Here is a 27,049-nt window from a genome sequence, read left to right on the forward strand (position 1 = left end):
TCACACACATGCTCGGCGCCGTTATTCCGAATTTCTGTTTGTGCGTTTATTTATGTATTTTTTTTCACACATGTGCTCATTTGTGGATGATTGACAGGTGTGTGCACTGCGCACTGTTATAGATATAATACATCCTCATTGGTCCCCTCAGGTCACAGCACTGTTAAAAGGGCTCATGGGAAAGTGACAGACAGGCAGACAATTGGACAATGCCATCTGAGACCAGACAAAGATCTTGTCCTTAGGTAACCCTGAGTGTTTTAACCTAAAGACACCTTTTCCTATAAATTTTCCTTCAAATTAAGGATGCTAGAAGCATCTTTGTGTTTATATTTTACTTTTAGCTTACCCAAGTATGGCTGAATGCATTGTTTCCTTTTGGGATAAATAAAGAAATCCTCAGATTTCTATCACGATGAATTTTGCACACACTAGTCATGCACAGCAGACTCATTTTCTGTCATAGGATTAAAAAAACACATCTTGGTGCTGTATGTGCTTTAAGTCTTGATGTCCCTCAAACCACCCCACTTTCTCTTTTTCTAGTATTTGTCTTTTAAGAAATCTAGTATTTTTATAATTGTAGGAACGCAACGGCTTTGACCTTTTATATTATTTTCAGTTCTAATGTTCCTGAACTAGAAAATGAAGCACATAATTCAGAAAAAAGTCACATTTTGCTGCAAGTTGCACTGTAAAAAATCCTAAGCAGGCTAATTCCTGAGAGGTAAACGCGTTACCCAACTCCACAGCACAGCTGCTCGTGCTTTTTGAGAGATCAAATTGTTATGCTCTGAAGTGATAAGTTGGATTACGTGCAGGATTTTTCCGCTGGTGAAAAGTCTGTTGATTCTGGTCTTTTGTGAATATTTGTCTTTGATCTGCAGGGAATGATCTGATTTGATTTCTAAAGATCTTTACGAGGAGTTTCTTTAATGACAATCCTGTACGTGTTATAGCGAGAACTGAAATAAGACCGTGCTATTTAAGTTATGTGAGATTGCCTGATAAAGGAAGCTCCAGACGACGTTATCTACACTGCTCCACATTTGATTCAGTCTAGCGATGGCGGGCACTCCCTGCAAGGAACCTGCAGTATGTTAAAGAGAGGTAGCAGCCTTGAATCACACACACACTTACCTGAGAAGTAGGAAAGGTGAAAGGAGAACAGCACACAAAGAAAGAGAGTTTGTTGGCACAGGGGCACTATTGGCCCTGGAGAGCCAAGAGCATGTCTCCCTGAATGAAACTGTCATTGCTGAGAACAAAGTAAGCAGCAGCCTGAGCAGACCGGCGGCCTTGAGCACTACTCTCTATCTGCAACAATGTGGGAACCCGGTCCATGCTCTCTTGCTCTAGCTTACTGCTCCCTCTTGTGCTCCATCTCCCTAAGTTTCTTCTCTATCCTCCTCTTGCCCCCTTTTCTTCAAAAGTTCTTTTTTTTTCTTGTTTCACTTGTGTAGTTCTGGTCTGCATTATGGAAATTAGATGATGATTTCATTGCCCCACTTTCCTTTTTTCATTTTTATAAATACCTTGGATAGCAAGTGGATAGCGAAGCGCAGTTCTCTATCAGTTGCCATGTTTGGCTCACCAGTCTCGTTGTAGTCTATCTAAGCCAAGACTGAGTATATCTTTTGGGCAAACCCGTACGCCCATTCCTTTTGTTCTTATTCGTGCCTTTTGCTCTCCTTTTATCCTCTCATCTTTCTCTCTGTGGTGGACTACCTGACAAGAAAGAACATACAGTAGATGCTGTTTTTGTAAAAGCTAGACAGATGGACCTCAATGGACGCCAAGTTTGGCGATCTGCAGGGTGTTGTGTCTGTACTCGCCAGTATGCATCCGGCTTGGCAGACCGCTACAATGGCAGCGCCATCAGAAGCACTCAGACAGGAAAGGCACAGGCACAGAGAGAAGATGACGCAGAACGAGCAGAGCTAGATTTCAACCCGTGGAAGTGTGTTCTAGGCAGCACTGTACGGACTTTGCAATCAATAAACACCTCTTTTTGTTTTTCTTTCTCTCTTTTTAGCGCTCACTCTCTCCTCCTCTCTCTCTCTGTCAGCAGTGTCTGACAAATGAGTACAAAACACCATCTGGCTGCATCCATCCATGTGCGCTTCTCCAATTAATGATGTTTATTCTCTGTTAGGCCTACCTATCACTAGCATTCTCTTCCTATTTGCTCTTAATCTACCCCTCCCCACACACACATCCTCTGTCATGCATGATATCCAGCCATATCCAGAGGAACAGATTTATCACTGTGCCCGGTAGATTGGCCGGGGGTGGTGCATGCCTTCGACTGTGCTTGATGCGCATAGCTTCTAAAGGCGATAGCCTGCAACAGGTGTTGTCAACCATCAGCCATAGTTCAAGTACTTTCAAACTACAACATTATGGTCATGGTATGTGGGAGATGATGTGTTTTTGGTCGCTGAGAGGAAAAGGGAAAGGTCTAATGACCCTAGCTTATGTGTTTCCATCATTCCTGTAACCTAGCTGCAAGGCCTGCCGTGCAGCTGCAGAGTAAAGGCGGTGACAGACGAAGAGACAACACCACCCCTTGTGTTCGAGGCTATAATATCTGCTCTTGTCCCACCTAGTGTGCATTTGTGCACATGGAAATTTGATTGAGAAAAATAGCTCTTCTCTCACTATGCCAGCCAGCTCAGGTAGGCTTCAGAGGCATTGCAGGCCGGCAGTAGGTGGATGGTTTTAGTCAAGCTGGCAGCGTCTCTGTCCCTGTAGGCTGTTATTACCTTCATCAGGCTAATGAAGGAGCTGGATTGGATCATATTAACCTCCTGATCTCCACCTCCCAGGACACCGCAGTTACAACAGGCCGGACTGCACTGTTCACTGCTCTCATTATATATGTGTGTGAGATAATGGTGAGCCCGTCCCACCTGCACGTAGACGCTGCATCTCCCACATGAATGTTAATCATCTTTTTAATTGGCTTCCTTGGCTTGGTGACCTCTACTTGAGACGGCAAGACTGCCGCAACACCACGCTCCTCCTTCAATGCTGTCTTACTTTGCCTGTGGGGTGTGTGCGTAGTCTTTCTTAGCTTCCATTCACTCTCAAACAGTAGAGATTGGAGCTGGCCTGCAGACAGTGTGACCTTTGACTCCCAGCCATCCTCTTGTCCACCACTTTCATCATTATCCGTCTTCACATCCTCACACTCTTTGTACTCATTTATTCAGCCTTTTGGTCCTTATATGCCCTGCTAATACATTTGAGACAGGTACTTCACAGACACCTACTGAAACCTTGTAGCCAGGAGAGCAGAGGAGAGCAAACACTAAAACTGTGTGATGTATAAATCACCTCTGATTAATGATCTAGAGGTGATAAGTGGATAATTGGAATTGACCACTTAAACTGTTTTACCACAGGAAACAGATGTGCCTTTTCTGACACGTATGCCAATAATGATTACTGCTGCATGGCATTTGATTGGTTAGTATGTGAAAAGTGACCATGATTGACTATGTCAGGTGAAACTGTATTTACTCGAGCATGCATGCAGACTTTTATACATCCCTGCTTTTTTTTTCTCCCCACAAACATCTTTGTTACACAAATAACTGGCAAGCTTAAGTCCAGCATCCACTCACAGCTGCACTCCAGACACCAAAATGACAATAAAAATGCTTAATTCCACTGGCCTGAATGTTGGTATTAACTTCAAACACCTGAAGGCAGGCTCAGGCAAGACCCCCACTGGCATTTCAGTACAGACTGGAAATAAACACACAGAAGGACCCACACACACGAAAAAACACACAATTATTGGCAGAAGAACGTGGGAGCTATTTTTTAACTCGGTCTTTACCTTCGTACCTCTGAGAGAGGAAGAGAGGACAAAAGAGAATATTTTTGTATTCGCCTGCTCAGAAATGTGCGAGAAGGGAAATCGGCAGCATCCTCTCTAGTAGTAGCCAGGGTGGTATTTGGTTAATAAGTTAAATTATTTGGGAAGATAAATTAACACAATGTAGGAGAAGAACATACCCTTTCAGCACTGCAATTTGTTGTGTTCGTAGTAGGAGCCTTCAGAGCTTTCATGTAGTGAAAGACGCCTTGTGTCCACTCGCTCCCTTGTTGTCTTCCTACCCATCTTTCCCCACCCTGTGTTTTCTCACTGTGTGTCCTTTCTCTTTTCTGTTTTCGTCATGTCTTTGCCCTCCCTCTCCCTCTTGCTGTCCACCGCTCTCTTTCTCTCTCTGGGTGATTGCAGAGACAAGCCATTCACTACTCTCTTCCATTGCTGTATCTGTAGTGGCCTGAAGGCCACCACATCCTGTTAGCAACACAGGTTACAAAGCAGAGAACAGGTCTGTCTCATTAGCAACACAGGTTACAAAGCAGAGAACAGGTCTGTCTCAACTATGCCAGTCACACACACACACACACACACACACACACACAAAGAAAAAGCACAGCAGAGAGTCACTGATGCATTATAAAACTATATAAATATGTTTTTTCTTTATAGACTGTGTGGAGAGGATCTGCCACAAAAAGCCTCTGTTACTTGTTTGGACCTAATTTTAACGATTCCCAAGTCGCACACATTCCTCCAGTCTAAGCTTTTTATTGCTGTACTACATTCTGTGATTATTGAGCTTCTTTCCATGTGTGCCATGTCCCTCCTGTCAGCTCAAACCCGACAGGAGGAACACGGTCTGGTCTTGGCCCAAGGGTTACTCCCCTGCCATCCCTCCCCTCCCTATCTCCATCTGCCCATCCTTCCTCATCTCCAGCTCTATGGCTCACCTGAGGGGCAGACAGGTGGTTCCAACTCTAAAGAAAAAGTACCCCTGCAGGGAAAAACCTGCCCAAGCCTGGCCACCTTCCCTAGTCTTGTCCTCCTCCTTTAATTTTCTGGCCCCACGACTGAAATACATGCTGACTTCTTCAGCCAGTCTCAGCCTGGAGAGACTTGACCACTCTGCCTTCTATATGTAGCTGGAAAACTCGTAGAAAAACAATCTACAGCAAGCGTGACCAGATAAAGCTCTTTTAAATAAATGCTAATTCTTATCAGATAACCTCCGACACTTAAAAACGCCCCAGCAACAAAACATTTCATTGCAGTGGCTTTGCGATAATGGGAGCGATTGGGTTTCATTTCGATATCATTCTATGTGTATGTGCATCGCCCCAAAGGCAGACATATGCAGTAGTATGCTCATTAGTTGTTGTGAGGGGTGTGTGTGTGTGCTTGGACACACATGGCGACATAAGAACAAGGAAAAGAGGCAGTGTGACTTTGAATTCCACTCTGCCTGCTGCTTCCTTCATCATCACGAGTCAGCTCACGGAGTCAGCCACAGGAAATGGTGAAAACTGTAAAGGGAGGGAAAGGAGGGGGTTCAGATTGCAATAACATTTGTGCTGAATGGCATCTTTCATCCTCCTTCCTCACCTTTCCTCACTCGTTTTATTCCTCTGCCATTCACAGACTCACTGCCGTGGACAATTGTGGGACAAAAAGAGAGAAGCACAGTAACATGCAGATGCATCACCGCTGTCATGTGCAATCTAGAGGCGCCTGTAGTCGGAAATTAAATAAACAAGTGAATTATGTGCAATTCATCACTGTAAGCGTCAACCTTTACTGTGATGAACCTGCACGAGGCACAGCTGAAAATATCCAAACACGAGGAACCTCTTAATCCGTTTACAATTAATCATTAATGTGAGCACACATTGTAAAGTCCACCTACTTGACGATGTTAAAATGTGAGATTAGAGTGAAGAAGTCTTTTAATGTCAGTGATAGCTCTGCGTCCTCACGTTTGGAAAGTTGTCATCCACGATCCTGAACCAAACCTCAGCCTCATCACTCTGCAATTAGCACTTTCTCTCTTACTCTCTCTTGAGAGCTTCCTTCCCTTATTTCTCCTTGAAACATCATCCTGTTGCTAATCCATCTCTTTTATTTCTTCCCTCTAAGGGGAACTAGTCCTGTTTCTTCTCCTGCCTCATTCATTTAGATTTTTAAAGTCAGCCAGGATCCCCAGTGAAAGTGCATTCTATGTACACAGGCCCTCTGCACCACTTACAAAATTGCCTTGCCCACTTGGACTGTCCTTTTAATTTCAGTTCACACACACACACACGTACACACACACTTGGGTCCCTAACCACCAAGGCCTCTCACATCATTGTAAAATAACCTCCTTCCTAATCCACCTGGTTGTGCTAGGCTCCTCCAGGGTTTTTTTTCAAGTGTCCTAATACTGTACGCAGGAAGAGGAGGCGGGTAACAAGGCAGGCTCAGAGGCCTGGGCAGTTTTAATCTGCCCTGGTCCTCCAGTGGCAAGCAGAGGGGACCCCGCAAGCCCCTAGCCAATCTCTCTGCCTCTCTTTGAAGGTCTCCTTAATCCCCTTACAGAGAGGCAAGGAAATGCAGATGTGTGTGTGTGTGGATGTTTTCATGTGTGCATATGCCTGTGGGTGGATTGTAGGGGAGTTGTGGTTAGGACGGTGCGTCTCTAAAGGTCCAATGCTGATTGAGATTGGCGCACATTGTTTCTCTTCCACTCTGTCTCTCACACACACACACTCGTACATTGTCCACCCACAGTAGTTTCTGAACTTCCCCTGGAGGCCTTACCAGGGCCAAGCTTCACCATCTGCAAAGTGGGAACACATATACGCGTGCACACACACACACACACAGTGCTTTCATCTCTGCTTCTCCAGTGACTGTGTCCCTGTGTTTAGGCAGGAAAATAGGATTGTGTAGAGCTCAGCGTTTAGAGAGCCCAAAGGCCGCCCCTTCAAATTCAGCTCCTGCAGTCTGCGATGACTCGCTTTGCCAGCCGTCGCTCAAGTCATTTCAAACTTCATTCTCTCAGTCCCACCAGCCAACTCTGGACTGATGGCTTTGCCTCCACCATTGTGTCTGGAGTGTAGAAGCTTTGCTCTTATTTATTTATTTTTATCTCACTTGGGTTCATTTGCTTTGTTTATCACAGTCCCCTTCTCTTCTCTTAGTCTTTCAAACTCTTATTGTTTGTTAGCCTGATGTTTGCGATATCTGACTTGCTGTGTATGACTGACTAGTTTTCCCATGGTGTAACTTGGATTGTGTACAGTGGGGCACAGCAAAACTAAAACCAAAACATTTCTTCTTTTTTTCTGATCAAAAAAACTGAAGTCCAGTGTCTTTTTTTTTTTCTTGGCAGGGAAGTCGCTCATCTTTAACACTATTATACGAAGAAAAGAAAATATCCTTTTCAGCACTGCATTGTAGAGAATTTACACGCAACTTACAGACTGTGCAGCAGCTAGTCAGTCATCCAAATGATCAGTCATAGTAAATGTTTTTTTAGTAACATATTTTTGCATTGTAGAGAAGATCCAGTTTCTTGTGCTAAACCAAATCTGTCCCATAATCAGCCTTACATGTTTACGTTGTTGATGTAAGTATTTAGAGTAAATGCACATTTTCAGAGGTTGACAATTGGAGCCGTGTCGGCTTACATGGTGCCAGATAAACCAAGGACACCCAGGGAAGCTAGTTAAAAATTGTGTTCCCCGGGCTGAATGCATATGTCCAGGTAGATCCATCCAAAGGGTTCAAGGCTTGAATCCACGGTACTTAGATCTCTGTTTTATGAGAAGGCCCCCGTGATCAGCTCTGAGTCAGGATCTCTGAATGATGCAAATCCCCTAGCAGTATTTAAAGCTCCCAAATCATCCCTGGCCAAATCCCTTCAAGATATTCCCTGCTCGATTGGATGGCATTAAAGGATCGCAGCGACAGAACAATACACCGTCTGGCAGCACGGTGGAATGAGGGATAAAGGGGATGGGAGGAAAAAGTGGAAGGAGAAATAAAATAGAAGTGGATAAGTAAGGTGGAGGGGGTGGTGGTGCAAATTGGGAATCTGGGCTGGGAGGAAAGAGGGAATTTTTAGTGGTAGGCAGGGAACAGATGATGAGAGAAAGGTGACAGTAGAAACAGACAGCTGTTTGTTAGGCTGTACAACATGGTGCGACTGAAGGATTCCTCCTGCTCTTAGCCTGTAACATCATCTGTTTGTGAAAGCTGTTGCAGGCCAACGAGCTTTAGTAATGTATATAAATCTTGTTGTTAAATCTGTATATATTTTTCCAGGTTATTTATATGAAGTTTAATCCCCTCTTAATGCTGTTATGTTACATGAAATACCAGCCCAGTTTCTGAGGATAAACAAGATCACTCACAATTTCCGCGCAGCTTTCCCCCTTGTACTATTGGAAATGCTTTTGATGGGAGAGAAAAACTGATTTATTTTTTTTTCTTTCAGTTCTAGAGAGCGCAGTGAGCTGGTAGAAAAACGTAATTTCTTTCCTTCACTCTTTCTCTCCTTTCTCCTGTCGGTGGCACAGAGTCTGTATATATGTGTGTGTCAGTTGATATTGATGGGACTACCACAAAGCACCAAGGCTGCCCACTTCACTCTCCTCCAACACAATAAAAGGCAGTTATGAGCTCCATAGATCCAGGAGCCAGTACCAATGCCAGGGCCCAGACTGCGTCGACCACCCATGCATACTTTGCACGTTATGGATAACCTCGGGGAAGCTCCGGGAGTAAACTCAGCTCTAACGATTAAATTAATACTTCTCTGAAACAAATGGTAACACCCTGAGCGGCTACCGCTGCGACATTATACAGAACGGAGGCAGCACTTTTACTTTGAGGCCATGGCACTTATGAGCTTTGTTATGATGCAGAAAGTGAAGTATTAACAGAAGAGTTACTTCCTGACTTCGTAATGTGCCACAACTGTACCTCAGTAAGCTCTGTGATTGACAGTAATGGGGCGGAGCAGGCGTGATGTGTTTGTAATAATCTGACTGGAGTCAGGTTCACTTCTATGCTAATGAGCTAGTGTGTTGGTGGTTTAGCATGACTAATGGCGCACATCGCTAACAGAGCTGTCTGGGAGTGAGGAGGGGAGCAAAGGAGAAATAAAGAGGCTTTACGGGAGTGTTGTGAAGGTATAAGACAGACCGAGAGGAGAGTTGCAGGAGATTGTGTTGTTAGTCTTTTGGGAAAAGGAAAATACAGTTGAGGCCTGATTCCCTTGGCAGATATGTCCACAAAAGCCGAAGAGCAAGGAAGAGGAAAGAAAATTGCTTTTGAAAATGCTGCAGTGAATTTGAGAAAAAGGACATGCAGCACTTACTCCAGCGCACTCTTTAAAGATGCTTTTTATTAAAGAGAAAAGGAAAAAGGTTAGGTGTGTTTGTCTAGCACTTTATATTTTATTTTGCTGCAATTGATTGACATACGGTCTTAAAGTAAAATGTGTTTTTGCGTGTGTGTGTGTGTGTGTGTGTATTTGTGTGTATTTTTACTATTGCTTGAGTGGTTGTTGGTGTTACAGTCTTGACTATGAAAACACGGGAGTCAGTTTTGCCATGCATGTTTTTATTTCTTTCCCCAATCCAGCCCAAGTTTGCTTTAGTTGACTTGATTAAAGTTTTGTGTTACTTATTTATTTATTTAGTGTGCCGATGTTTTGAATCTCGCTACAAGTGCTCATTCCTCCCTCTTCTCTAACCGTCCGCTTTCTGGAGAGTGTGGAATTGTTGATAAGTCGTCTTGGCAGCGTGGCGAGAGTAATCATTTTCCTCCAGATGTTAGTTTGGGAAGGAACCAAAAGGGAGGTGAGGGAAGGAGGGGAACGGGAGAAAAAACAGCTGCCGCCTCTACCAGTTCCACCTCAACATGAAGTCATCTACTCCTCCCTCCCCGAGGCTCCCAAAACCACCTCCTCTACTCCACTCTGCTGGATTTCCCCCCCTCCTTCCCCTTTCATTCTGTCCTACACATTCTGCCTCTCTGGATCCCAGGAGGCAGCCAGGGCAGGCTGTGTTTACTGCTGAGGTAATTGGAGTAGTTTGGAGAGAGCCTGACCTCGGCCCTGCTAAGGCCTAAAATATGTGTGAGCGCGCCTGCCTGCGCGTGTGTGTGTGTGTATGTGCGCACGCATTTGTGCATACGCCTCTTTGTGATGACTGGCAGTGAGGCCAGGGAAGGAAAGCAGGCCTTAGCCAGTGTCAGCCCACTGGGGAACAGACAAATTGGTTTTCACTACGCTGTCTGTCTTTTCTTGTCTCATATTCTCCAGCTATCCCTTTCTTCTTCCTGCATATCTCTCCACCAACTCAAAGACAATCATTCGCGCTTTCTCTTTGACTTCCTCTGCAGCGCTTTTTTCTCTTCCTGGAATTCTTTTGTTCCACCTCTCTTTCTATCGGGCGCGCTCTCTCTCTCGCTCTCTCTCTGTCTGCTGATCATTTCATCTCTCGGAGCTGTTAGCTGAACTGAGCTGCACAGACGATGACTCTTGCCAGATATGAGCAAAAAAACTCCCCCTCAGTTGCAGCCACAGACATGAGCAAATCCATCCATCCCAGTCCAGGCGCCTGTTGTGTTTATCTGCGGGTGAGATGGATAGGAGAGGGCCTGGAGCTGGGGTGTCACAGGGAGAGCGAGGGTGCATCCCTATAAGCACTCTCAAACAGCCACTTGTCTATTGCTTACCATCTTCCACATGCACGTAAAGTACATCGCGTTGCGTCATAAGCTCTTTTGTCTGTAACAATCTGCATTAGCTGCGGTTTGCTTCCATCAACATATGAACACAAGCTTTGATCAGGAGAGAGGCACGGAAGAGTGAAGCATGACAGTGATTTAGCATGCATCTGGTGACCTCATCGCAGGGTTGTCAGGTAGTGGCAGTGGGACACGGCTCACCTATTTTAGCTCATCGCACTGCCGTCTCCCTCCCTCCCCGGTCTCCCTCCTTTCCCTCATCCCTCTGTCTTGCTCCTCCCTGATAGCTTTTACCGCTCTGCTGATTTCACAAATAGGCCTCATTGATTGAATCTGATTCTTGTGGATAGAGCAGCTTTATTGAGTGGCTTTTTCGCTGATGGACAGGGAGCGTGCGGGTACGCGTGTGTTTGTTACGTGCGTGCACGTTAGGGATGATAAAAGAAAACTTCCCATCCTCATCCCTCTCGTTCTGTAATCCAGCAGCTATTTCTCTCCCGGGAATTCCAGCAGCCGGATCATTACAGACACACACACACACACGCGGCATGCTTACACGCACGGCCCTGGCGATGGCTGCAGCCTGAGTGAATGTTTTATTATGGGTGGTGCATGCTGACTGAGGAGTCTGTTAATTGTGGCGACACCTTGAGCAAGGCAACATTAAACTGCTCTCCCTGGCGCTGTTCATCAAACATTCATCTAAGCTGTGCTTCTGCGGTAGGAAGCTGGCCCAGTACACCAGAGCTGCATGATTTAAAGTTGATCAAACCCCACACCAGCGTTATGTTTCTGGTTTCTCCTGATCTCCGGTCTGCAGCCATTTTGTACCATGTTTTGTAGCTCGAACCAGAGCGCCAATTCTCCCAACGCTTCCCAAACATTCACACTACAGAGAACACAAAAACGGAGAATAATATGAAAATGCTGCAGCTGGGAATTTGTATTTTGACTGTGTCGGGGGGGGGGATTAGCTTGTTTCAGATGTAAAACAGAAATGATCTGTCGGGGTTTGGGAGCTTCAGCTAACAAACTGTGTTAGCGAGAAGATGGAGCTATATCAGCAGCAGCACTCCACTGGGGATACACACGTTTCACACACAGCAGCACGCACCTCATCCAAACGGCAGCATCTGTGCTCTTCCCCTCTCACTGCCCTCTATTTTGTCTCATTCCTCTCATGCCACCTATGCAGAGTTGGATGGATGGTGGCACCCTCTTGCCCCACGCTCGTTTAACCCCCACAACCATGCCGATCCATCATCATACAGCGCACACACACACAAACACACATAAGCAGCAGCCCTAACGCTCATATCCCAGCATGTATCTGTCCTGAGCTGCAGCCTGCTTTTGAGCCCCACCCCTTCACACTCTCCCATACGTACAGTCTCATCTTGTGAGAGAGCAGCCCACCTCTAACAACCCCAAACGTGCTCATTATTTTGTCTGAATTTTAAAAGGTTAGTCTTGTCAGCATATTTAAGTGTAGCCACAAAGACACGAGGGATCTGTAGTTCTCTAGTTTGCACTGATGTTACTGAGATACACCTTGCTCACGAGAGCCACCTGTGCTTGATTTGAGACAAAAGACTAAGGAGCTATTTAAATTATCTCTGGGAGACCGCAGGCCCGTGCGTTGGGGAAAGCTTGCGACAAGTGCGGTTTCAGCAGAGTGGATAGTATTTTACACAGCTTTCCATACACTGACGATCATGTCAAAGACGCGTTTGATTTATTTCCCGCCAACTTGTTAAGCTTTGAAAGCGTAACACTTTCTGCCCCCTCCATGATTTGCATCTGGTGAAGTTATGTTCTTGTTTTGTCTAGTCTCTCTCTCTCCCTACTTCCCTCATTTTTATATTTTGTCTAGCAAGTCGGCTTGGCCCGCTTCCAAAGCACCACTGACGGAGTTTTTTCGGGGGAGACATGCATACACACAAAGAAAGAAAGATGAAGAAGAAACAGCTGTTTTGATTCGTGGGAGTCCTTAGCAAATTGGAGCAGACTTCCTTTCTCTTTTTTTATTTGTACAAGGTTGTAGAGGTTGAGGTCTGTTTTTATTTGTGCTGTAAATAACTTAAGAGGAACACAGAAGAGGAAGTTACAAGAGAACCTGATGTTTACTTAACACTCTTTTAAGTGTGATAGGCAGCTATTTCAGACCTTGTTCAGTCATGTGTACACGTGTTTACATAGTGATCGCAGCTCCTAATTAGTACCAATTTTGTCCCTCTATTGAGGAAGGTTTACTTGCCCGTATTAGCCCATGCTAGCCATTGACCTGGGCCATGTTCAATTAGCGAAGTCTGGTCATTATTGTTGACACTACATGTCAAGTGACTCTTTCTTCACCCCGGAGGCTGTTTATGAGGCAACAAAATGTGTCTTTGCAGCTATGTAAGCGCAAAGTGTGTGTGTGTGTGTGTGTGTGTGGCTGTGTGGCTGTGTGTATATTTTAGCAAATTTTAGTTTAAATTATTGATAAATGTGCTATTTAATGTGTTAATCTGAATGACTGCAGCTTTGGGGTTGGTCTGATACAACACACTCTGTTCACAGCCGTACACTACCATCTTATTTTAAACAGAATGAATAATTAGATTATAATATTTGTTCATGTATGTTGCATTACCAGAGTTTGCATTACTAGCCTTTTGCCTGTCTTCGCAGGGGAAAGTGTTGTAGCTCGGAAAAATCTCGGTGTCATTTTTGTGCTTCAAGGCTTCCCCATTAAAAGAAAAGAGATGGCACACAGTGGAGGTAGCGAAGGAGAGAAAGCAGTAGAGAGAATTTCCTTGCTTCGTTAATTGGCAGCTCTGTGGTACACTAAACATTGCACAGGCGCGCACACACACACACAGACACACTCAGCTGAATACTGACTGCTCTGAAGCCACTGCCTTATATTTAGTCAAGGGAGAACAGCCTCTGTCACTTTTTCTCTTGCTTAACCTCGCTCTTTCTCTTCCTCTCTCTGTGGCTGTGTTGAAGAGGAGTCTCGGGGGAGGGCTTAACTCTGAGCCCTCGTTCTTTTTCTTTTTTTCTCTCTTTCTCTCTCCCCTTCCACGTCTTTCTTTCCTTATCGTCCTCTGAATAGAGCGGCAGACTGTTGTTAAACTTGGTCTAAGAGACAGACTCTGCGCAGAGATAGAATAGAGAAACGGAGGAGGTTCAGTATCGGCCTTCCTGCTTTTATCACCGCTGTCACTAGCGGGCTCCGCTGCCTTTACTGTGTGTCTGCATGATGCGTTTACACGCACATGCGGAGTGCGTTGCGCACGAGCCACCTTTCATTGTTGAAACGATGTGCGAACACGCATTAGGATTTTACCTTCTTTATGCAGCAAAAAGCCTGAAATCAATAGTTCACTTAAGGTGAATTTGAGGTCAGCAAGGCTTCACATGGCTGTCTGTGCGCCCTTCAGTTTGGAGAGTAATTCACATAAGGCCCTTAAATTATGATGTACAACCTGGAAAATCACAGGGCCTTTTGTGTTGTCATGGTTATTGAGTGCTCGGTAGCTTCAGGGGAAATGGAGTTCGGGGGAGGGTGTACGTGGAGGGGGCGGGAGGAGGGTGCAGAAAGGAAAAGAGGGGAGGAATGGATGGGTGTGAGTGGGAGGAGGGGTGCTATCTTAATTGCTTTCCATGAATAATTTCAGTCCCCTAATTTGGCGATAATGACAGTGGCTGCGGCTTTTGTATTTATTTATCCAAACATTAATTGACAGGACTGACATTAGCCAGGGCGGTTATTGCGCATTTGATTGCGCACAAGGGAGCAAAGAAAATTACAGTAATTATCATTCTGATATGGATTATGAATATGCATTCCCACACTTAATGTCTCTGTCAGCATTTTAGTAACAACAAGGCACTCTGCCATGACAACAGCATTTTAGCTTATCTCCATCTCTGCTTCCCTAGACCCAATCCAGCCAGCGCTTGCGGAGAACAGATGACACGTAGTGTCTAAAAGATTTAGCAGCCCTGTTGTAGTTTTTTTTTTTTTTTTTTTTTAACAACACCCAGGCATGTTGTTAGGCGAAATGGTCGCCTTGTGTATCGTTCTAATCTGCCTGTAATTGGGCTTCATCCTGTGTGGTGTTAGCAAGTGGTGTCTTATTGAGAATGGACATTAAAGTATTGTTTTTGTTTTTCACAGGCGGAGGGAGAAGATAATTTGAAGAAGATGCAGCTGATGGAGCTAGCGATTCTCAACGGGACATACAGAGACAACAATATCAAAACACGTATGTGAGCTGCCATGAACACACACACGCACATCCACAATTTTAACACAATCCATTTATTTTGCACCGTACATAACTAATCCTTTAACTCCATAGATTATAGACTAACTTTTTTTTGGTGTATTTCTCATTAATACTGTTCATTAAATGACTGTGCAGTATAGATATCCTGTGTACATACCGTCATATTACCTCTGACCACTAGCAGACCTCTCTCCTTCTCAAGCTCTCCAAACAATTCATGTGTACCTACCCACCCATGAGTAGGACAACTTCCATTCTGTTCTACTACGTATTTCTTTCCTCTTCATCCATCCATTCCTCCACCACTCCCCCTTCCCCACCAACCCTCCTGCAATCCAGATGCGATCACTCTGTATCACTTGCTGTTGGCGGACTCTTTCAGCACATCGCCGTATTCCACTTGCTCAACCTTGCATGTCAGTCACTAGCTCGCACATGTACAGCGTTTTGCTCCTTAATCACCAAATGCCATTTCTAAATGAATAAGTACATGTATGAATTGGATATAGTAAATCATAACTAGCCCAGCATTTGTGCTTGTACATTTACTCCCTGGACCTTTTGGCTATGTTCATAATCATCATTCAAAATTGAATTTTATATATGATCATAAAGTGGGTTCTTTTATATACTTGGGCTAAAATGAATCAACTGAAACTTAATGTTATTAATTTCACTGTTTAATTTCCCTTATTTAACATCTGCTCAAAGTGTAGCCATGATGAACTGGCCCACTACTTAACCATAGTTACCGCTTGATTTAATCAACCTGCCAATGGGGGGGGGGAGCTTGTGTGGCACGGCTCACAGCACATGCTAATGCTGAACCACTTGAAAAATGATTTTATTTTTTTATTTTTTTTGTACGTTATCCAACTTAAATGAACTGCTGACTGTGTTGGGGGATCCAACTTAAGTGGAGTATGTTCCCATTGGTGCTCGAAGATCTTCATAATAACGCCAAACTTCCTCCTCATTGAGTGTTTCTCCTCTACATGTAGTCAACAGCTTCATTTCTGTTGTTTGTGTGTGTGTTGTTGTTGTTCTTGTTGTTGTTGTTTTACCCTTACCTATGCCATTTCCAGTAGATGAGCTGCCATGGTGATTTGTATGCTTTGAATGCATTGGGATGACGGCAGCATTTTGTGCTTCGTGTGTTTTGGTGTGATGGGTTATTTTTTTCTTTAATTTTTTTTATTTTTGGCTATGTTGACCTTTTCTTTGCAACAGATTGTGGCTTTTGTGGTTCACCACCATGATCATTGCATGGACTAATTTTCCCTTTTGCCTCCTCCCCCCTCCTCTCCCCTCTCTACCTGCCACTTCCCGTTCCCTCTTCCTTTTCCTCCTTTTGTATTTTCACCCTTTACTGTTCATCTGTGATCATGATCAACCACACAATACTTTATCTTTTGTCCTCTTTCTTTCTTTCTACTCCTGTCCTTTGCTCTCTTGCTTATGGCAGCCACCCTTGCATTCTCTCTTGCAGCGGCGGCAGCGGCCGCTCAAGGCCCCCGTCTCATAGCGGCCCCCACGGGTCAGGTGTTGCCTCCCCCGGCACTCCGGCCCCCAACACCAGCTGGGGCCCCCATCATGAACCTCATCCGGCCCTCTCAGATGGCTGCCATGCTGCCCAATGGCACCCCCACCCTGGTGCCTCCCACACCGGATGGCGGGCTTATCTACACCACCCCTTACGAGTACCCATACACCCTGGCACCCACCTCCCTGCTGGAGTACCCCATCGAGCACAGTGGGGTTCTAGGTAAGAGAGCCTGGGGAAGCATGGGTGCGGCAGGTACAGCGGCCAACTTTAGCCAGCCTGGACAGGAGGGCAGCTTGTTTTACCCCGGAATTGGGGTGCTGGACGCGGCTTCCATGAGCCACAGTCAGGACTTGTTGAAAGGTAAATATGTTGTGTCCACCTGAGGATCAAAAACAGACAAACTCACAGTGGATGTGCTGGTGAAGCTCTTGGTAATGGGATGAACAGCTATGTGGCTCATATGGACACTGTATTAAACTGGCAAAGGGGGACAGAAGTTACCTTATGAGGGCTAGGCTCTTGGAAAGTTCTCTTTATGATTTAGACTTAGGTTACTTCACTGTCTATTAGTTACGCTCTCACCACCAAACAGTTATGCTCTCAGGTTTACATCGCCTCTTTTCTGCAAGGTTTATATAGGAGGGCTTGCCTCAGTGTGAAATGAGGCACACTGACAGAAACACGCTCACATACACGCAGCCTGCTCTCTAACCCTTTCATGCACTGGCCTGGAGGCATATTCAGTCTGGCGGCAGATCCCCTCGGATTTCTGCAGCTTTTGAAATCATTTCTCTGCGCTGTTCTCTGCAGGCAGGCCTTGATGCCTGTAGATAGTCCCTCTCTCACTCCCACTGGGGATGTTCATTAAATTCCTCCAGTCTTCCCTTTTTTCTTCTCCTTCCTCTCTCTCCATTGTCTTAGCTTCACCCCTCTTGAACTGGAACCCTGTGCTAATACCTGACGTTCCCCTCAGTTTCTGTGTCAGGAGCACAGTTCAGTATGGGGGTCTATATATTATATTCATTCTCAGTGGTGCTTTAAGCTCAACGCATACACTACCAAAGAGACAACTGAACATCTATTGATGTAATAGTCTGTTATGAACACCATATGTTCTACTGAGGCTGCAGTTAACTAAAGCAAAGCCATTTCCCCCACATTAAGACAATAGAGGCCTTTGTCAGAAGCTTCAATTTGACACAGAACCTCTCTGATGTTGACCACGGCATCATCTGACAGCAGCAGACACGAGTGTGATTTCTTTTTTTTCCCCTTTTTTTTTAAGCTGACCTGTGTATTTGAGATGCCTCTGGGAGTCATGTGTAGAACAGACAGGGGCAGGCTGACTGGCTTTTCTCTCTTTAACTTGCAGGGTTACACCAGCTTAGTGCATTTTATTTACTCACACTATCGATTGGTGCCTTCAGCAACACAGGGCCCTGTGGAACACACTCACTCTTACACTCACACACACACACACACTCACTCTCATGCACTTGGCTCAGCTGCCCGCGCTACTGTATCTAGTCACCATTGGCTCGTCTTAAAATAAGGGAATGTCAGGCCATCTGCTTCCTGAGAATAGCGTAGGTGGCTATGTAGTCACTCTTAACTTGACAATGCCAGAACAAAACCCTTGTTGAGTTTTAGAACTTATTTCACATGCACCCTCTTCCTCCGGGAGGGCTTGATTTTATTTTTGTTACCTCCTGCACGCATTTCATTTTTGTAATACTTGAACATACACTGACACGCTTAACCGTTTGTGTCATGTAGACGAGGCAGTATCAAGCACTGCAGTAGGAAGAAATCAGTTGTGACAAATATAGGGGGTGGGGTGGGGGGGGTTTGACAGGCTCTGCTGCCAGTGAACAGATTGACCTGGAGAGAAATGGTGAAAGAGGGAAAGAGAAAATGAAAGAGAGAGGGAGAGGCAGGTGGTGTCTGGCACTATTCAATTACCATCAGAATTGTATTGGATTTCCCCACCTTTCAAAATAAAGAGACAAATTTCTCTCAATCCCCCTTCTGGATCCCAGAGGAAGAAATTATCCCCCCCTCACAGACCAGGAGCCCGTACCCTTTACCTGTCCCCTTTTCAAAGAGTCCTCTATATAACTCTTAGCACTGTGGAATTTTATTACTTAAGTTATGCATTTTTAAATACCAAGTTAAACTCCAAAAAAAAAAGAAAAAAAATGTTATTTTTTTTTCTACTGCATTTTTCTACACGTAAAAAAAAAAGTAAAGAAAAAAAGAAATGCGTTGTGTGTGTGTATATGTACTATAATCTGTATTATGTTGCTATTCTGTGTATTGTTGTATTATCCAAACATTATAATGATAATGGTTAAAAATGTGAATGTTCTTACTGTAAAAGATGACTGTTTTTCCCCTGCTCAAAGTGAATGGTTTCTAACCTTGTGGACCTGTTACAATCTAGGTGCAATGGCTACTAAAGTGAGACGGCATGACACGCGGGTCCATCCTTACCAAAGGATTGTGACCGCTGACAGAGGTCAGTTTAGTCTCTCAGCTACACTCTACTATTGACTGAATTTCAATGATTATTATGCCTATTATGCCTCGATGCCTTAGTTGGGAATTTATATATTGTCTGTATTGTATATTTTTGTTTTCCTCCCCCTACCCCCCCTCCACCACCTTTCCTACCCCATACATCCACACACCAGCTAAATGGTTGCTTGTGGTCTGCACATTTTGTTTACATTTAGTACTTAACATATACAGCATAAGTAGACTGTGTATATGTCAAAGCTCAGGCAAAAGTGATCTCGACAGCTTTTGGTTCATGCAGCTGTGAAGCCAGGACCAGGTAGTACTTTGCAGGCAGCGTTGAAGGTGTATAATGACATTCCTCTGATGTGAGATTAGAGCCTAAAATGGGGCAGGCTTGTTCCCATACATGATTTATCTCCTCGGCTCATAAGGAGCAAAGAAAAAAGGAGAAGCATTTCTATACTGTATCTGAGAGACCTAGTTGGCAGAAGACAGAGGTAGCCATGCTGCTACCAGGCACCATTTCACCTTGAGATTTAAATTTATTTTGCATTTTATTTTTCTATGGAAGATAAGACGCACAGACATAAGCTGAGGTAGCTTGCATTCTCTCCAGTGTATTGCAAATAGATTGAATTAAAGCTAAAAAATACATTTTTTTAATATTTCAGTTGTACATGAGGTACTGTCATTTTATATTTGAGCATTTTATATCAAATGTATTTATGGTTCTTGTGTATATTTATATTATATAAAAATATACTGCTAAATAAAGAGAAAGAATCGGAAAACATCGATTCATCTATTCATTGCACATTTGCCACTAGTCACAGTTACCCCTCACATAACATTAGTTATTGTAAGTCTCCTTACCACTAATCACACTGTTTGTAACTTGCACTCAAACTTGACAGACACTAAAACACTAGATTTTTGTTTTCTCTTATTGTGTTTGTCCGTTCGACCTCTCTTTGCTTCTGTTTTTTTTTTGGTTTGGGGGCAATGTGCGCTTAAATTAAAACCACCAAGCTACCTGATTCAGGGTGGGGGCTTTAGTAGTTGGGATCATGATGTGACTAACGTCATGATTTTATAATGAGATTAGCTGGGTTCATCTTCACATTGGCAAGGGATTTTAGGAGAGGGTGGGGGAGGCGACGTAAGAGATTGCATTCATTTTATTGTTAAAATGATGTCATTCCAGTCTCTTCTTGCTGACACTAATATCCTTTCTATCTTTTTTTTCTGTTTGTTTTGTTTTTGTTTCTAACCACCTAGCCGCCACCGGCAACTAACATATGACCTTCTGACCTCTGAACTCTTCACCCAATGACGAGCCGCCCCAAGCCTGCCTGCTGATCAGTTAACTGGTAATTGCCTTTTGCTAGCCTCTCGGACGCAAGTGAGAGAGAGAGAGAGAGAGAGAGAGAGAGGCGCCTGCCCGTACAGTTACCCTAACACGTTCTGACAAAAAATAGAAACCAACGCAGAATCTTCACAGAAACACAACAAAGCCCAACAAAGTTGTGTAATATTCATTTTTTTCCCTCTGTTCATTGAGTTCAATTCCCATTCTTTCTCTTTCTTTTTCTTCATGAATCATATACTGGGTGGATGTGTTTGTGGTATTACTCATAAATCTGCACTGAATTATATAGCAATAAAGACCCCCACCCCAACCTGCCCACCCGCCCTCCTGTAATCGCTCTAATTTGGTGACCTCACTTGTATGAATCAAAGTTGAATATCTATTTGACGCAAACCATTTGGTTTCAGAGTAATGACATAACCTCCCTCAAATGTAAGAGCCCCCCCACTCCACCTGCTCCCACCCTGTTCCAACCCACCCACCTAACAGGAGAGAAAAAGAAATAGAAGGAAAGAGAACATACACTCGCATTAACTTGTTTAATTTCTGTCATTTTTCACATGTAGTGCAGTTGTTGAGCTCTAAGATGTAACTATGAGCTGACACATTCTGGGTGTGCACCTCCAAACAGCTTTTCTTGTCTGTTTTTAAAAAAGCATGGCTGAAATGATTGCAAAAGGAGCTTTTTATGATTTATGTGTTTTGTTTTTTTTATTCTTCTGTCTTTTTTTGTGTGTGTTTTTGCTTTTTACTTTTGAGTCATTTTCTCCACTTGATTTTTTTTGGTTTCTCTGTTGTTCATATTTGACTAATTAGCTTTGCTTAAATTGACTTAGTCAAAATATGGCGGGTGGTTATCTCTGGAAAACAAAAACGCAATCTGATGTTTGAAGCAGGCTGCAGAAAGTAAGAAATGATGATGGGCAAGATGGGAAGGTCACTATTTGGGATGATGGGTTTCTTTGTGTGTGTGTGTGCGTGTGTGCGCGTGTGTGTGTGCGCGCGCGTTTTTAATTAATACTACGATGAAAGTAGGGTGTGCTGAGGCTTCGGGGACTTTGGGGCAGTGCTTATTAGCAGCTGACCATTGCTACGCCCCCCCATCCACACTACATCCATTATACAGTGCCTGATGTATTTAGAAAAATATCTCGATGAGTTAGCTGAGCTGTGATCGAAAAGACAAAAAAAAAAAAAAAAAAAAAAAGTATTAAGTGTGCATATTTAGCCAAAGGGTTTTCCAGTGAATTATATCTCTGCAATTATGCATCTGTCTCATAGAGGGCTCTCTTTGTGATTTTTAGAGTTTGGAAAGGTGTGAATTTGTGGTGCCCGCCTTCAGCTGGAACATACAGGCAGACAGTTAAATGATTTTTTTTCACCCGTTAATACTCTATTTTTGTCTGAGCTGGGTGAATACAGACAATTAACACTAAATCAACATGCTACTCAATGACAGTGCATTGCTAGCAGGAAGGGCACTTTGAAGTTCTGTACATAAATGCTTTTGTCATGATACCTGGCTTCTATATTGAGTTGTTCCATCAGCCACATTGCCAAAAGCGTGTTTATTTGTTTAATTTTCTTTTTTTTTTTCATCTTAACATTTGGCTTCGTTTGTGTATTTTTATTTTTAACCCCATTTGAATTTTTCTAGAGACATCAGGTGGGCAATAATCTGAGCCTTCCTGCGAATTAGAAAAAAACTTTTTTTTTTCCAGCAATGAAACATATATTTTGAACACGACGTACCATCCCAAAGCGCATCCACAATGTGTCACACCTCCCTGTGATCGTAGTGTAGCTCCTGAGCCCACAATCCTTTGTTCAACTCTCTCAAGAAAAAAATAGGATGTGAAAGCCATGCCTGCCTGTTCAAATTGCTTTATACATACGTCTTATATATATATATATAAGTATATATATATATATATATAAATATATAAAAATGTAGATATCTGTCATTGCATTATACAAATACAGAAGAGAACAAAACATAGATAATTTTACAGGGTGCTGGAGAAGAGAAAAAAATTGAAAAATCTATTTTTGGCAATTTTAGCTTTTGATACTTTACTTGCAGTTACAAAATCAGAAAAAAAACTAAAACTAAAAAAAAAAGGTTTAAAACAGTATAAGGGGGAAAACAGAACAAAACTGAGTGGGTGAGGGGGGAAAACAAAAAAAAGTGCTGTTACCTTGGATATGATTGGAAAGGAAGACCAAAACAGTCATAACCCTTGAGAAGCTAGCGAGGATCAGAAGCGAGACAGACTCCTAGAGAGTTTTAAAAGGATCAAATCAAAGTGCCTTATCAACAGTGGTTTCTGTTTTCTGAGTATTCCAGTTGTGTTCAATAATATCCAGCACCCACCAAGATGGCGCAGAGAGGAATGGCTAGTGTTACATGCTCTGAATAGTTGAGCAGGGTAGCTCCCACCATATCGTGGCGTTACCGAAGTTATTCTATGCAAAAAGAATAGCAGTCGTTTTGACCAGCTAAAATATGTGCCATGGTTTTGTCTTCCTGAAATTTATTTGATTTTATTTTTACTTTTACCTTGACTTGATGGCCCTTTACTCTGCTGTATGTGCAGGTTTTGTTCTCTTTTTATTTAGATTTTAATGATCATGAAATATTGTCCTGATTATTATTTTTATTTTTATTTTTTTTGGTGACTGTGACTAACTTCCTAGAACAAATTGAACTGCCAATAGCAACGCAGTAGTCTGCCAGAACATGTTTTGATCATGAGCTAAGAAAAATACATAACATTCAAGGGAAGGGATTTAAAAAAAATAAATAAAAAGTAGGGGGAGTCATCCCTGTTGGTCTGCTAGTTTTTTTTTGTTTGTTTGTTTCAACAGCTGCAAACTGAAAACATCCAGTCCATGTCTCTCTGTGTCAATTTGACAGCAAACTATCGATACAATCACGAGATTTATAATGGACAAATGAAATGCTGGATAATGAAACAAGCAACTCTATTTCACAGCCAAATAGTTTTCAGTTATTGAAACAACTGACAGTTTATTGCTGGAAGGTGAAATAAACTCATAATATCAAACCGAGGAATTCATAGACCCCGATATTCCCCTTGGCAGTTTGTTTTTTCTATTCATAGCTCTTTTCATCACGCTGTTACACCGAAAGGTCAATGAATTTTTCTTTTTCAGTGTTATTATTTTAAATTGAAATGCAATATTAAAGTGGAGCAAGAGATGGCTATTCAGCATTTGACAGTATTAAGAAAATTCCCTCTGCAATGTTACAACTTGCTGTGTCATTGTGAAAGGCTGGATAAGTCCATCAGGTGAAAGGTTAACTCTATACCTACCGTATTCTCTCTGGCCTGCCTACTACATGTATGATAATGTAATTAACAGCCATTGTTACAGGTTTATAATGTATTTTTCTAATCTCATTTTATATGTATATTAATCATGTTTCTGAGTGCTTTTTTTTTTTTTTATGAAACCCACTGCAACTTTCTTTCCCCCCTAAACTGCCCTCTCTTCCCCCCCCCCTCCCTCCATCCCCCCTTCTCTTTTACATCTAGAAAACTGTCTCTTGTGGGGAGTGTTGCCTTTTTTCCCTGTTATATTTTGTTTTGTTTTCTTGCCAATTCCCAGCTTGTTTAACTCATTAGCTACTTTATTAGTTTTCTTGTCATAAGTATTTTTACATGCTTGCATTTAGTTTTCATGGTGTTATGCTGTTATTTTTCTTATTAACCTCTTGGCATTTATTTTAATAAAACATTCTTAGTAAGAATTTTACTAACTTGCTGATATTTTGTCTTGTGTTTTTAACCAGTTTCATGAATGTATTACCTTGGTCTGGTTCACGGACTAACACAATTAAAACTGGTGTCTGGCCACCACTTACACTTGACTGACTGACTGACACGCACACCACATAAAACACACAACACACTCACACTAGCCAAACTGTGCACATATGCTCTACATGCAAACACTCAACGCACACACACACACACACACACACACAACCTAACTGGAAACTGCACGAGTTGATAAGCGTCCCCCCCTCCTCACTCCCGCTCACGCACTCTCACCTCTGTGCTGGAGAAATCTGCTGACACTCTTCATACTTGCCCTCCCCGCTCAATACAAACACCGCTGCTGTGTCTCGTTGTCTCTTGTTATAGAGACAACTCTCTTGTTAGTTGTCCTGTCCTTCTGTGTCACTGACCCACCCCAACCCCCCCACCCCACCGCCGCCGCCGCCCTCCTTCCCTGTGAGACGACAGGAAGTGCCGCAGTGTCGGGGGGTTGGGGGTGTAAACTGCACATTACTCGAGGTCACTGGTTAACTTCTGGGTGAGCTGTTCCCTCTTTAACAAAAGCACACTCTTGATCTAAAAAGGGCGATTTGTCTGTCTGACACAATGCTTTAAAAACCTAATCCCCGGAGATAAAACTCTCTTGTTTTCCTCTTTCTCTAACCGTTAGTTAGTGCAGGATAATCTGTGCAAAAAATACTGCATATTAGTCATCTCAAAAGGATTTTTACTGTGAACTATGCAGAGCAGGACACGTCATCTCAGCGCACATAGATGTTGTGAGTTACTTACAACACACACTCAAATTTATAGATGACAGTTGTGTGATAGTCTAAAGCTGTCCCCGGTCTTTGTTTTTTTTTTTTCTCCATTGCTTCCATGGCTTGTTATGCCTGGATAGCAGTATTACAGTTATCACCAGCTGTTGTCTGTTTGGTGAACACTTCTCCCCATTCAGCTTATTGATATAATGGCTAATACTGGGGCCATTTGGGAGCATCCATAATGCTTAGACACACACCAGTACACCATGCCAATATGAAGTACTTTGGGATCAAAACAACCATACTATTCCTTCCAGTGTAAAAAAACAAATAAAAATAAATGCTGATATGGCTTTCAGCTAGCTAGTATTTATTTGGGGGTTTTTTTGAGGAGAGGGTGGGGGGGTTGTTTGAAACACTGCCAGTGTGTGTTCCCTCTACTACTGTGTCAGTGCACTCGTCCCTGGGTTCATTCAGTTCTCTTGTCCTCTATTCAGCTTTCTTCCTTCCTTCACTAATTCAAGGTATTGACACTGACACACAAGCAGAAGATTAACTTCATTAATCCTGATTATTACTTTAACCCACTGAGTGATGCCTCCAGATTTTTTTTTTCTCCCCCCTCTCCCTCTCTCTCTCTTTTTTTTTTTTATTTTTTAATCTGCACAACAAAAGCAACTTGGCATTAACCGTTGCAAATTCTCAGCAAACAAAGAACGAGGATTAAAAGTGTCCTAACATCAAACTTTACGTTTCTCTCGTCTGGAATTAACATTCTGTCTCTCTGATCTGAAAACGGGTGTTTTCGCCTATAACACCTGCTCGTACACCAGCAACTAGAGACAGATTGGATTACTGGCATCCAGCCTAAATTGTTTTCTTTCCTTTCGTCCTTTTTTTTTGTACACATTTGCTGTTGTGTGCCATAAGCTATTTCTATTTAATGTAGGTTCGGCCTTTTAATGTTTCTGATTGGCTCCTTTTGTGCTGTAATGAGCAATTTGAGCTAAAAATCCGTCCATTAGTCTCGCCTTTTAGATGTCAGAGAGGTTTTCAGTGGCTTGCCTCAACCACCAAGCTGATGGAAAAAGACATTAAGTGGCAAGTTATTTTCCACAGCACAATGTATTACAAACACTGCCTAAAATATTACATCTGTGAGTGGTTAAAAAAAAAAAAAAGAAGTGCCTTTTTTCCAAGAGATTGGGAAATTATATATTTTTCTACTTTATCATTCAAGTGCCAATTTTCTGCCTCCCTTTATCTCGCCAAAAGCTTTTTTGTTGAGCACAAAAAAAAACTAAATGCCCACGCTTGTTCTTCTTTTTTTTTTTGGTATATAAAATAAAGAAACAGGGAAAGTTTGACCAAAATTTGGGAATTTGGTCACAGACGTTTCCCACCATTAAACTTTGGTTTAATGGTTTTGAATTTCATGAACTGAGAACTTCTGATTGGACCACAGTATGCAGGTAACGTCTGTTTTGCATACTGCTGCCGTCTCTGGCCGAGTTCTCAGCGCCTTTCCAAATCTGTCGCAGGGCATTCAGTGTATTTATCTACTAACTAACTACTTTTCACCTGTCAATCTTTTTATTTTTCCTCTGTTCTGTTTAACAAACATTCCTACAATGAGTTAAACGGCAGGATAACCAATCAGTATTGGTCTCAGCGATGTAGCACTCAGGTGGTTAAAGGGCAAATGCTACCAAAATACAGAATGAGAAAAATTTTAGCCCCACTGGATTTTCTTCTTTTTTCTTTATTTTTTTGACTGTGATAAAGTATACGTTTTTCTTCCTAAAATTATACTAGTATGGTATATACTGTAAGTTCCTCATCCATATAGTGGTGCACTAAAATCTGTGAGATTTTTTTTCTTTTTTTTGTGGAGTTGTAAGTTTTCATGTGAAGTAGCCTTTTATTTCGTTTTGTGTTACCTTGTTTTTATAGTGGGTTAGACTGAGAATTAGGGTGTAAAACATGTAATGCCAGTTTTTGTTGCTCACACCAAAAAGAAAAAAAAAGGAAAAACAAATGTCATGTGTGCAATAAAGAACCATATTTACAAGCTTCCCCTTGACTGCTCTACCTGGACTGGTCCTTTGCTTCTGCTTCTTTATCGGTGACATCATTTCTTTGGATTTGCCGTGGCCTTTTGACGTTTAAAGGTAGGTGCGCCGCA

At 42.8% G+C, this 27,049-nt stretch overlaps 1 protein-coding gene and 1 long non-coding RNA gene across 7 annotated transcripts in view; both read left to right on the forward strand.

Moving 5' to 3' along the window:
* Nucleotides 1-26,157, forward strand: part of qkia (QKI, KH domain containing, RNA binding a) — a 75,727-nt gene extending 49,570 nt beyond the window's left edge. The window contains exons 5-8 of one of the 6 annotated variants that reach the window (XM_019260378.2): nucleotides 14,748-14,835; nucleotides 16,325-16,624; nucleotides 18,849-18,923; nucleotides 20,204-26,157. In XM_019260378.2, the coding sequence (XP_019115923.1) occupies nucleotides 14,748-14,835; nucleotides 16,325-16,624; nucleotides 18,849-18,923; nucleotides 20,204-20,220 (480 nt within the window). In that variant the 3' untranslated portion in view covers nucleotides 20,221-26,157. Of the gene's footprint in view, nucleotides 1-14,747; nucleotides 14,836-16,324; nucleotides 16,766-18,848; nucleotides 19,710-20,203 lie in introns of those variants that run through there. The other 5 variants (XM_010757012.3, XM_010757013.3, XM_010757011.3 and 2 more) reach the window with 5 other exon arrangements.
* On the forward strand, nucleotides 879-4,435 carry LOC113744571 (uncharacterized). The gene is made up of 2 exons (XR_003461655.1): nucleotides 879-4,330; nucleotides 4,372-4,435. It is a non-coding gene; the product is annotated as an uncharacterized LOC113744571 (long non-coding RNA).
* Nucleotides 26,158-27,049: the final 892 nt, after the last annotated feature.

Source organism: Larimichthys crocea, chromosome XXIV (assembly GCF_000972845.2).
Source record: "Larimichthys crocea isolate SSNF chromosome XXIV, L_crocea_2.0, whole genome shotgun sequence".
NCBI lineage: Eukaryota > Metazoa > Chordata > Actinopteri > Sciaenidae > Larimichthys > Larimichthys crocea.